The sequence below is a fragment of the Rhinolophus hipposideros genome (assembly GCF_964194185.1).
Source record: "Rhinolophus hipposideros genome assembly, chromosome: 7".
Taxonomy (NCBI): Eukaryota; Metazoa; Chordata; class Mammalia; order Chiroptera; family Rhinolophidae; genus Rhinolophus; species Rhinolophus hipposideros.
Window position 1 is genome coordinate 19,174,007 of NC_138053.1, and position 13,519 is coordinate 19,187,525.

The 13,519-nt window shown below is 38.8% G+C and overlaps 1 protein-coding gene across 2 annotated transcripts in view; it reads left to right on the forward strand.

The window, feature by feature from the left end:
• The first annotated feature begins 264 nt into the window (after nucleotides 1-264).
• The window catches only part of DTWD2 (DTW domain containing 2), a 120,505-nt gene continuing 107,250 nt past the window's right edge, over nucleotides 265-13,519 (forward strand). The window contains exon 1 of one of the 2 annotated variants that reach the window (XM_081052870.1): nucleotides 265-582. In XM_081052870.1, coding sequence (XP_080908996.1) covers nucleotides 365-582 — 218 coding nt within the window. In that variant the 5' untranslated portion in view covers nucleotides 265-364. The remainder of the gene's footprint in view (nucleotides 583-13,519) is intronic. The other variant, XM_081052871.1, reaches the window with a different exon arrangement.

The window sequence follows — 13,519 nt, forward strand, 5'->3', positions numbered from 1 at the left end:
CTTATTTTCACCTTTTAAAGAAGTGACATTAAGGAAGGTTCATTCAGGTTTGCATCCTGAGGTGTTTACAGAGGTGATTGATTCCTTTACCTGTCGCGGGGGGGACGCTAATCTAACCTCATTTGCTCCCCACCAAAAGAAGCCACACTTCCCCATCAGGTTCTAGGTGAAAAGTCCCGCTGGCCACCGACCAATGGGCTCGTTTCTTCTCCTGCAGGGCGGGATCTCCAGCATAAACTTTGGGGACCCGCCCCCGTACGTAGCGTGTGTGCGTGGCAGCGTACGGCGCGAGCCGATTTCTGCAGCGTGTGGCGCCCCCCGGCGGCAGCGGGGACTCTCTGAGAGCCGGCCTTGAGCGCCTGCCATGGAGCCGCAGAAAGAGGCCCGAACACCCAGGGACCCCGTGGCGCGGCCGCCTGCGACCTCACGGTCTCAGACGCCTAACGAGGAGGAGCGCCGGGAGGGCGGCACAGCGCCGCCGGCGGCTGTTCTGGGCGAAGAGGCGGACGGCGCCAGTGCAGACGGGCTATGGGAGCTACCAGTGGAGCGGGCAGAGCGGAGGCCCGAGTGCAGCCGCTGCAGGTGACTGCGGGGCGGGGGACGGGGGGCGGGGACCGAGACCCGGGACGGCCTTCGGAGGCGGCTGCAGCGCCCCCTACCGGGCAGGCGGCTGCTGCGGCTTCCGCCCGGGGCAGCGCTTGCTCTGGCATCTCCGCGTCTAGGGCGGTGGGTGCGCTGGTTGACCTTGGGGTCACTGAAATACTTGTCACAGTTCTTTTGTAACAAGCCATTTATCCAGGTTCATGATTATTTAGCTTACTTCCTTGCACTGAACGTGTCATGTGATTAACAGACCTAAGTTCGGCTGTCAAGAAACTTAAAGGGATCTGATGGGGAAGTAAGGCTTAATGGCAATAATACTTGCAATAGCTAACACTTGTATGCTTAAGGGACATAGTCATCTCACAAATTAAAAAAAAAACCACATAAAATGTATCAGAGCAGAGAGAGACAATCAAAGTGGCCATTGGAATAGGTAAGGTTGTATTCAGAATTCTGAATTCACTTGGAAATATTTATTTAGCACCTGCTGTGTGCCAGGCACTGTGCTAGCTAGGTCCTGGGAATGCAAACTTAGATAAAACAGACTTTGTCCCTGCCCTCCTTGGGTCATTTACAGGCTAATGAAGAGACAATTGACCAAACAAGCAACACCACCACCAACTATTAGGCTGGTCCAAAAGTAATTGCAGTGTAAAAGGTTAAAAATAATTGCAGAAACCGCAATTACTTTTGCACCAACCTAGTAACATTATTGAATACTTACAGTGTGCCCGATTGTTGAAGTGCTTTTCAAGATTACCTCATCGTGCTGGTGTACTTCAAAATCCTAGGATTGCTTTCCCTACTTGTTGGAATCTCATGCTATTCAGATACACTATTCCCTTTACCTCCTGGGTGTTCAGGATCATTTTCCTTGCTTACTGAAGGTCTCCATCTATCACCTATCTCTCTGTTGCCCGTCCCAGTTTTAACTATTTGGTAGTTCGTCTACTTCCTCACCTCAGAATCACTGTGCAATTTGTCATCAACACGGCCCTGAAATGGCTCTCACTAAAGTCAGCAGTAATTTCCATGAGATGAAATCCAATGTTCACTTTTCACTAGAACTCTTTGGCAGCATTTTGCAATCGAATACTTACTTCTTGGAACAGTCTCTTTCTTTGGCTTCCCTTTGGTTTATCTGACTTCTCTGCCCTTGTCTTCTTTGCCTGTTGGGCTTCTTCAGGTCTTGATTCTAGATTCTCTTCTCTCCTAACTGCACATACTTCCTGCGGGTGATCTTACCAGTTTCCATGGGTAAGTTATCACCTCTACCCGAATATCTGTAGCCCATTCCCTTCTCCTGAGCACCAGATTTAGGCATTCATTTAAGTGTTTATTGAGTAATTTGCTAATCACTGGTAATGCAGTGGAGTCTGTGATCATATGTAGTGTTCAGTCTGTTATTGGATACAAATAATAAACCAGTAAACAAGAAACCACATATGTAATTACAGATTGGGGGGAAAAACAACACCAAAAAAACCAAACAAAAACAACAAGAAATGTCATAAAGGAAAGGATTGGGTTGCTATGTTAGAAGATAGCAGGATGGTGCCGGGAAAGATTTCTGAGGAGATAGCATTTATATTGAGATTGGAAAGATAAGGGGGATCCAGCCAGGAGAAAAAAATTCTAAGAAGGGGAATAGTACAGACTGGTTGAATGTCTTAACTACTTGAGTACTTGGAGTATCCTATTTTGAAGATCTTGACATTTTCCCAGGGCTAGATTGTAAGACCTCAGAAAAACGGATCTTGAGTGTAAGGAACTTACTATATTTTCTAAATGTCCTATGTATAGTTGTAGACACTCAGTAGACCTTTGAGGAGGATGAATGATCTGTGTCTAGAAGGGACAGTATATATGGACAGAAGGGTGTTGAATATAATTTATTTTAGCTAGTTGTCTAAAGATGTTAGGAGATAACACTTAAAATGCTGCGAAGGGGCCTTAATGGGATGCTGAAAGCAAAGTGTTTCAAATATAAATCCAGGACTAAGTTATCACGCTAGATTTATCATGTAGTTTTCAGTCTATTCAGAACTGCTAATTATAAATACTGTGTATACTTAAAAAAATTAGTCTTCTTTCTTGAGCTAAGGTTTATAGTTTTTCTAATTTGCTTTCCTCCTTCAGCAGACTTTGTGTTTTAGAGCAGTTTTAGATTTATAGCAAAATTGAAGTGGAAGGTACAGAGTTTTCCCATACGTGGGAAGTTTGCCCCAGTTATGAACATTCCCCACCACAGTGGTACATTTGTTACAATTATGAACTACTTTGACACATCATCACTCAGAGTCCATAGTTTATAATGGGGCTCACTCTTGATGTTGTACATATTTTGAGTCTGGACAAATTTCTGATAACATAGATCCACCATTATAGTATCAAACGGAGTATTTTCCTGCCCTAAAAATTCTTTTTGCTCTGCATTTTCACCCATCATATCCCCTTGCCTGATCTACTTTTTAAAAAATAAAAAAATGACTTGCTGTATTTTAGCTTGTTTTCAGTTACATTTAGTTAATACTTTAGGGTTATGATTCATTCCAATATTTCTGCACTTTGCTTTATCTAGTGAAATTTTCTACCTTTTAAAAGCTCTTCTCCCACTTAACATGCGATGCATTTTATTTGTTTTAATGAGTTAGAATACAGTTGTAGAAATATAGAGACTGTTTAGGTGTTATCAATAAAATATAAAGTAATTGATGGCTCTGTGTATTTTATTTCATTAAGCTGTTAGGGTTTTGTTACTTCCCTGGGTGAACTTCTTTACGTTTATGCTTATAATAGTTTTAAAAACTAAAAATCATCCTTAGATTTGAGTGATCAGTTGACACAATTATTTGGCCATTTACTTAAAACAGTATTCATTTCTGTAAACACATTACTATAATTGTCACAGCCTGTGGAGTTCCAAAAATTTGTTTTGTTTAGGAAATGCAGAGTTAATTTAACTTCTCATCACAGCCTTTCTCTTTAGAAAAATAGCATATGAGGTGTGATTAAAAAAATATGGTGAATGTTTAAAAAATTATTACAGTAAAAGACACATTGCCATTAATCCCCCTCAAAATACCCCCCCTCGCTTCAAATACACTTATCCCGTTGTTCTTGCCACTTTCTGAAGCACTTCTGGAAGTCCTCTTTCGTGAGTGTGTTTAGTTGCACTGTTGTAGCTGCCTCGATGTCCTGAATCATTTTGACTTTGGGGAAGAGCCAGAAGTTGTCCAGTGCCAGATCCAGTGAATAAGGTAGATGACAACACACCATGTTTTTATTTGACAGAAATTGTGTACCAGAAGCGATGTGTGACAGGGAGCGTTATCATGATGGAGGATGATTTACGGCATACGGCACACTTTAAAACACACCTTCTCTCAACCGTAGCTCACACCCCACTGACTGCACTGAACAAGTTGAAACTTGTCACACACTGTTACTAAGGTTTGACACACCAGTTCCCATATTGAAGATCCCTTCCTTTCCGCTGGATGGTGCACGGCAGTAGCATTCACTGTATTTTCTGATCACACCTCGTGTCTTAAACATGAATGGAATGTTCTTTAAAAGATCCCAAATTAATTTGCATTGCAAGATACAGATTTTATAAAAAGTGTGTTCCTGTTAGAGGGAACAGCATGTACAGTAGTATAGTGTACAGAATGTGATGTGTTTGGAGAGCTAGGCAGAAAGGAGGTGAGAGATGAGGCTGCAGAAATTAGTGGTGGTTGAATTTCAGAAGGGCCAGATGATCTTTGTTAGGGAGTTTGAGCCTAATGCACTAGAACCCAACGAACCTGGCCACTGAAATATTTTTACGAATATATTTGAATGGTGGTGACAAATTTGACTTGTGTAGGTGCCTTTTAGCTATTATAGTTTACTCTCTATTTCATTTTTTTAAAATGCAAACTGGATGGTAATAGAGTAGTAAAAAGCTAGACTAAGAAGAGTTAGGGTCTCATTCTAGGAAAGGTGCTAGACATCTTAATTACGCTTTTATATCTTCTGTGGATATTTCTATCCACAAAAATATCCTGAGGGCAACAGGTAGAAGCTACCTGAAAATCATTGGTCATCAGAATAATGGAATACTGTCTAAATACAGTTTTGTTTTGTTTTGTTTTGTTTTGTTTTAATCTGTCTGGGAGGGAAACAGCAGGGAGAGCTTGCACACAAGCTGGCACAGCTAGACCCTGAGACAGAAATTTTTCTCTCCAGTGCCTTCCCCCAAACTAGAGTTGTAAGGATTATAATAAACCAAACCAATGTATTTAGCACCCATTTATTAAGCAGTGGCCATCTGCAGCTTACCACCAGGCCTAGGTATTTTATATACGATATTTCTTATAACAGCATTCTAGAGTTGATGACATTGTTAAATGATGAGGAGGTAGAGGTAACAAGCAAGTAGCAGAGTTGAATTTCCAGTTGCAGTCCACTTGGCTTCCAGCTGATGCAAGCACTTGACCTTGCTCAACACTTGCTGAAGAAAACTTACGATTTTGTTTGCAGAGTACTTGTAGTCACCAGTTGAAGTGGAGCCACTAACACTGCAAGAGTAGCTCTGATTTTCATACTTTTTAAGCTGAAGTATATTTGTTTAAAGCTTAGTAACCGGTTGCCTGAACTTTAATATTCTCCAGCTCCTTTTTTAAAACAATTGATATAATTGACATATAACTATGTAAGTTTAAGGTATACAACATGTTGCTTTGATATATTAATATATTGCAATGTGATTACCACTGGTAGTGTTAGCTATCTTCACATAATTATCAATTTGATTTGTAAAATTTTTTATTAAATTTATTGGGTGACATTGGTTAGTAAAATTATATAGGTTTCAAGTGTACATTTCTATAATGCATCATCTATATATTGCATTGTGTGTTCACCACCCAGAGTCAGTTCTGCTTCCATCACCATATATTTGATCCCCTTTACCCTCACCTACTACCCCCCTCCCCTCTTGCCCTCTGGTAGCCACTAAACTGTTGTTTGTGTTTATGAGTTTTTGTTTCTTTGTTTATTTGTCTCGTTTGTTGCTTTTAGTTTTATAGTCCACATCTGAGTGAAGTCATGTGAGTCTTGACTTTTTCTGTCTGACTTATTTTGCTTAGTATTATGATCTTAAGATCTATCCATGTTGTCACAAATGGCAGAGTTTCATCTTTTCTTTTGGCTAAGTAATATTCCATTGTACACATGTACCCCATCTTTATCCAGTCATCTATCAAAGGACACTTTGGTTGTTTTTGTGTTTTGGCCACTATGAAAAATGCTGCAATTAACATAGGGGTACATATATTTTTACTAACAGATTTTTTGGGTAGGTACCCAGAAGAGGCTTTGTTGGGTCTTATGGTAATTCTATTCTTAATTTTTTGAGGAATCTTCATACTGTTTTCCACAGTGGCTGTACCAATTTGCATTCCCACTAGCAGTGTATGAGGGTTCCTTTTTCCCACAACTCTTCCAATACTTGTTATTATTTGTCTTGATGATAACCATTCTAACATGTGTGAGGTGATATCTCATTGTGGTTTTGATTTGTATTTCCCTAATAGCTAGTGGAGTTGAGCATTTTTTCATGTATCTGTAGGCTGTTTGTCTTCTTGGGAGAAGCGTCTGTTCAGGTCCTCTGCCCATTTTTTAACTGCATTGCTTTTTGTTGTTGTTGTTGAGTTGTGTGAGTTGTTTATATATTTTGGATATTAGCCCCTTATCGGAGGTGTTGTTTGCAAATACTATCTCCCATTTGGTTGCTTGCCTGTTTGTTTTGTCGATGGTTTCTTTTTCTGTGCAGAAGCTTTTTAGTTTGATATAGTCCCATTCATTTATTTTAGCTTTTACTTCCCTTGCCCTTGAGGTCAAATTCATAAAATCCTCTCTGAACACAAGGTCCATAAGTTTAGTACATATGCGTTCTTTGGTGCAATTTATTGTTTCAGGTCTTATTTTTAGGTCTTTGATTCATTTTGAGTTACTTTTGGTAAATGGTGAAAGTAGCAGTCTAGTTCCTTTCTTTTGCACGTGGCTTTCCAATTTTCCACTACCATTTATTGAAGAGGCTTTCTTTTATTCATTGTATGTTTTTGGCTCCTTTGTTGGAAATTACCTGCCTATATATATGTAGACTTATTTCTGGGATCTCAGTTCTATTCCATTGGTGTCTGTTTCTTTGCCATACCATGCTATTTTGATTTTTGTTGTTTTTTTAGTATAATTTTAAGCCAAGGAGTGTGACTTAGCTGAGGGTTATTGCATACGGCCTTTATTATGTTGAAGTACTTTCCTTCTCTACCCATTTTATTAAGTGTTTTAATCACAAATCGATGTTGTCTCTTGTCAGATGCTTTTTCTGCATCTATTGATAATGATCATATGATTTTTTATTTTTGTGTGGTGTATCACATTTATCGATTTGTGTGTGTTGAACCATCCTTGTGCCTCTGGAATGAATCACACTTGATTGTGATGTGTTATCTTTTTAATATATTGTGCTATTTGATTTGCTAGTATTTTGTTTAGGATTTTTGCATCTGCATTCATCAGAGATACTATTCTCTAGCTTTCTTTTTCTGTGTTACCCTTACCAAGTTTTGGTATAGGGTAACAGCCTCATAAAATGAGTTAGGAAGCGTTGCCTCTTTTTCAATTTTTTGGGAGGGTCTGTGTTGGATAGGTATTAAAATATCTTTGATTGTTTGGTAGAATTAACTACTGTGTTTCCTCGAAAATAAGACCTAGCCAGACAATGAGCTCTGATGCGTTTTTTGGAGCAAAAGTTAATATAAGATTGGTATTATATTATATTACCAGGTCTTATATAAGACTCGGTCTTATATTATATTATGTAAGACCTGGTCTTCTATTATAGTAAAGTAAGACCAGTTGTTATATTTTTGCTGCAAAAAATGCATTAGAGCTGATTGTCCAGCTAGGTCTTATTTTCAGGGAAACATGGTAGTGTTTGGAAACATGGTAGAACTTTTGCTTTTGGGGAGGTTTAGGACGATTGTTTCAATTTCCTTACTGTTGATCGGATTATTTAGATTTTCTAGTTTTTTGTGATTCTGCCTAGGAAGGTTACATATTGCTAAGAACATGCCCATTTCTTCTAGGTTATTGAATTTGGTGGCATATAGTATTCTTGTATGATCCTTTGTATTCATAGTAGTCTTGTGTGATCCTTTGTATTTCTGTGCTATCTGTCATGACTTCTTTGTCATTTCTGATTTTGTTTATTTGTGTCTTTTCTTTTTTTTCTTAGTGAGCTTAGCCATGGGATGGTCAATTTCATGAATCTTTTCAAAGACCCAGCTCTTTGTTGCATACATTTTTCATATTGTCCTTTTTCTCTATGTCATTTAATTTTGCTCTAATTTTTATTATTGTCTTCCTTTTGCTGACTATGGGTTTCATTTGTTCTTTTTCTAGTTCTTCATGATGTAATGTTAGGTTGTTAGGATTTTCCTTGTTTCTTGGGATAGGCATGTGATGATATAAATTTCCCTTTTAATACTGCTTTCATAAAAATGGCGGTGTGATGTGAGCCTCTTGAAATCTCCCCTGGAATTTACAACAAATTGAACAACTATAACTCCACAAAGGACTCCCTGTGCAGCAGACAGGCAAGACTAAGAGGCACACTACAGAAATAACCTAAAGGTGGGAAAATTGTGCGAGCAGAGGGGGAGGAGGGAAAGGAGAAGTACAGAGACGGAGCTGGGCAGACGTAGGACACAGACCTAGCTCGGTGCTCCGAGCTCGCTGCATCCAGGAACTACTGCAGCTGCAGGAGAGGGAAGACTCGGACCGTTAGGGCTCCACTTATGGCCCACAGGGCTGAGAGGACATCGTATAACACAGCTGAACCCAATGGTCACATCTGAGATCTCGGAGCAAAGACTGAGAGAAGAAGGCTGAGAACGGTAGCTTAAGCCCTCACTGCCACAGAGAATGGAAGCCATAGGCGCTGAGACTAGCCACCCACTCCCTGCCCTCCCAGAACTCTCCCCGCCCCAACCTGCCCAGTGCTAGAAGCAGAACAGTAGCAGTGTCAGATCAAAAGAACAGGATATTTGCAGTTCTGAGAACTGTGGTCCACAGAGAGATTCGCAGCCCAACTAGTTCTGGCAAAGGGGAGGGAGCTGTGGAAGCAGGACTGGCTGTGGTGGTGGTCACCGCCATTGCTATGGACCACCTCTCACAATCCACCCCGCCCCTCTCCCCACCTATCTGGGCGGATCCCTTTAGGAGTAAACAGAACTGCTGAAACAAATGGGCTCAGAATCTGATGCAGGAAGAGCTTTGGAACTTCAAAAGCTCGCCACATCCCCAGACGGACGTGGCGCCCTATGACCCAGGCGAACTGTTAACAGGAGAAGCCTGCCTTCCTGGGAATACCCCCATTGTGTGAGAAGCTGAAATAGTGCACAGAAAACATAACGCTACAGGGTGAGAGAAAAAAAAAAAGGCTGCAGTCGGAGAGGAAATAAAACGTTCTACCAACAAGTACTGGAAAACAAAAGAAAGACCTCTTCATATCAGCCTGTTGCAGAACTCACTCCTGTAGATGTCTAGGAAGAGAAATAATTAATCATTAGTTGCCATGAATAACCAAGACAACAAGACAGCTCAGAGAGAACGTGAAAAGTCTCCAGAAAATGAACTTAAAAGATATGGAAATATGTGACTTAAATGACAGAGAATTCAAGATTGCAGTTCTGAAAAAACTCAACAAGATGCTAGAAAACGAAGACAGGCAGTTTAATGAACTCAGAAATACAAAAGAACAACATGGACATTTTACCAAAGATTGAATTTTTAAAAAGAACCAAATAGAATTTCTGGAGATTAAGAACTCAATAGAAGAAATGAAGAATGAAATAGCCAGCTTAGGTAGTAGAGTTGATTAGATGGAGGAAAGAATCAATGACGTCGAAGATAGAAACCTAGAAATGACACAGATGGAAGACGAAAGAGACTTGAGACTTAAAAGAAGTGAAAGAACTCTACAAGAACTTTCTGACTCCATCAGAAAGAGCAATATAAGAATAATGGGCATACCAGAAGAAGAACAAAGAGACAAGGGAACAGAGTACATTCAAACAAATAGTCGACGAGAACTTCCCAAACTTGTGGAAAGAACTGGATCTCAAGTCCAAGAAGCAAATAGAACACCTAATTACCTCAACCCCAACAGGCCTTCTCCAAGGCATATTGTATTGAAGCTGTCAGAAATCAACTACAAAGAAAGGATCCTCAAGGCAGCCAGGGAAAAGAAGACGGCAGCCTACAGAGGAAAACCCATTAGAATATCATCAGATTTTTCAGCAGAAACTCTACAAGCCAGGAGGGAGTGGAGCCAAATAGTCAAACTATTGAAAGAGATAAATCATGAGCCAAGAATAATATATCCAGCAAAGATATCCTTTAGATATGAAGGAGGAATAAAGACCTTTCCAGACATACAGAAGCTGAGGGAATTTTCTAAAACACTGCCTGTGCTACAAGAAATACTAAAGGAGGCTATTCGACCACCATCAACAGGGACAGTTTGTGGCAACCAAAGCATAAAAAGGGGGAAAGTAAAGTCCTGAACCGGAATATGGGAATGGAGAAAGTAAGCATGCTGAAGAAAAAGGAATACTCTAAATACCAAACTTTCTTTTACATAAACTTAATGGTAACCACTCAAAAAAAATTCAGAACTGAAATATATACTGTAATAAAAGAAGAAACAGATAAAAATCATAGACTATCACCACACAGAAATAATAGACAACAACAAAAAAGCAAAGAAACAATGGAGACACAGTCTTATCAGAAAACTAAACTAGAATGACAGGAAATCCTCACATATCAATAATCACCCTAAATGTAATTGGACTGAACTCATCAATTAAAAGGCACAGAGTAGCAGATTGGATCAAAAAACTAAACCCATCATATGCTGTCTCCAAGAGACACTGCTCAGCTACAAGAATAAGCATAAACTCGAAAGCTTGGAAATGGACACTCCAGGCAAATGTATCCATAGAAAATCAGGTGTAGCCATAATGATATCAGATGAAACAGACTTCAGGGTGAAAAAGGTAACAGAGACAAAGATGGACATTTCATAATGGTAAAGGGGACTATACAACAAGAAGACATAACAGTCATCAATACTTATGCACCCACTCAGGGAGCACTGAAATATACCAAGCAACTAGTAACAGAACTAAAGGGGGAAATTGACCAAAACACAATTATACTAGGGGACTTAAATACATGATTGACAGCTATGGATAGATCATCCAAAAAGAAACTAAATAATGACATAGCAGCCTTAAACGACACATTAGAGAAAATGGTCATAATTGACATTTATAGAGCACTTCATCCTGAAAAATCAGACTATACATTTTTTTCTAGTGTACATGGAACATTCCCAAGGATACACCATATATTGGGACATAAAAATTAGCCTCACCAAGTTTAAGAGCATTGAAATCATACCAAGCATATTCTCTGATCATAAGGCTTTGAAAGTGGATATCCACTGCAAAAACAAAGCAGGAAAAACCACAAATATGTGGAGATTAAACAACATACTTTAAAAGAACGACCAGGTCAAAGAAGAAATTAGAGGAGAGATCAAAAGATACATAGAAATAGATGAGAATGAAAATACGTCCTTCCAAAATTTTTGGGATGCAGTGAAAACAGTTTTAAGAGGGAGATTTATATCATTACAGGCCTATCTCAAGAAACAAGAAAAATCCCAAATAAATAACCTCACGTTACACCTTAAAGAACTAGAGAAAGAAGAACAAATGAAACCCAAGGTCAGCAGAAGAAAGGAAATAATAAAAATCAGAGCAGAACTAAATGAAATAGAGAATGAAAAGATAATAGAAAAAATTAATGTGGCAAAGAGCCGGTTCTTTGAAACGATTAACAAAATTGACAAATCCTTGACTAGATCACTAAGCTGAAAAGAGAGAAGACACTAATAAACAAAATCAGAAATGAAAAAGGGGAAGTTATCACGGATGCCACAGAAATACAAAGGGTCATCCAAGAATACTCTGAAGGACTATAAGCCACCAAATTCAGTAACCTAGAAGAAATGGACAAGTTCTTAGAAACATATAGCCTTCCTAGGTTGAACCATGAAGAACTGGAAAATCTAAACAGACTGATCACCAGTTACAACATTGAATCAGTCATCCAAAACCTTCCCAAAAGCAAAAGTCCGGGACCAGATGGCTTCACTAGTGAATTCTACCAAACCTTCAAAGAGGATCTAATACCAATCCTGTTCAAACTCTTCCAAAAAATTGAAGAAGAGTCAGTACTCCCTAACTCATTTTGTGAGGCCAACATTATTACCCTGATACCAAAACCTAGCAAGGACAACACAAAAAAAGAGAACTACAGACCAATATCTCTGATGAATACAGATGCAAAAATCCTAAACAAAATTTTAGCAAATCGAATGCAGCAATACATTAAAAAGATTATTCACACGACCAAGTGGGGTTTATCCCAGGTGCACAAGGATGGTTCAAAGTACGGAAATCCATCATTGTGATACACCACATAAATAAAATAAAGGACAAAAATCATATGATTATATTGATGCAGAAAAAGCATTTGACAAGATACAACATCCATTTATGATTAAAACACTTAATAAAATAGGTATAGAAGGAAAATACCTTAACATAATAAAAGCTATGTATGACAAACCCTCAGCTAATCTCATAATTAACGGTGGAAAACTGAAGCCCTTTGCTCTACATTCAGGAACATGACAGGGCTGTCCCCTGTCACCTCTGATTTTCAACATAATGTTGGAAGTCCTTGCCAGAGCAATCAGACAAGAGAAAGAAATAAAATGCATCCAAATTGGGAATAAAGAAGTTGAATTGTCACTCTTTGCATATGACATGATGCTATATATAGAAAACCCTAAAGACTCCACCAAAACGCTGTTAGAAACAGTCAACAAATACAGTAAAGTTGCTGGCTACAAAATCAACGTAAAAAAGTCCATTGCATTCCTATGTACTAACAATGAAATCTCAGAAAAAGAAATAAAAAACAATTCCTTTTGCAATTGCAGCAAAAAGAATAAAATACCTAGGAATAAACTTAACCAAGGATGTGAAAGACCTCTATGCTGAAAACTATAAGATGTTTTTAAAAGAAATTGAAGAAGACACAAATAAATGGAAAGGCATTCCATGCTCATGTATTGGAAGAATCAACATAGTTAAAATGGTTGTATTACGCAAAGCAATATACAGATTTAATGCAATCCCCGTCAAAATCCCAATGGCATTTTTCAAAAAAATAGAAGAAAAAAAATCAGATTCGTTTGGAACCACAAAAGACCCTGAATAGTCAAAGCAATCCTAAGAAAAAAGAACAATGCTGGAGGTATCACACTCCCTGTCTTTAGCTTATACTACAGGGCAACAATAAACCAAACAGCATGGTATTGGCAGAAAAACAGACTCATACACCAATGGAGTAGAACTGAGAACCAAGAAATCCACATAAATATGGACAGTTAATTATTGATAAAGAAGCAAAAAACATACAATGGAGAAAAGACAGCCTCTTCAATAAATGCTGGCAGAATTGGAAAGCCACGTGCAAAAGAATGAAACTGGACTGCTGTCTCTTACCATGTACCAAAATTAATTCAAAATGAATCAAAGACTTAAGCATAAGTCCTGAAACAATAAATTGCATAGAGGAAAGCATAGGTACTAAACTTAGGGGTATTGGGTTCAAAGAGCATTTTATGAATTTGACTCCAAAAGCAAGGGAAGTAAAAGCTAAAATAAATGAGTGGGACTATATGAAACTTAAAAGCTTCTGCACAGCAAAAGAAACCATCGAC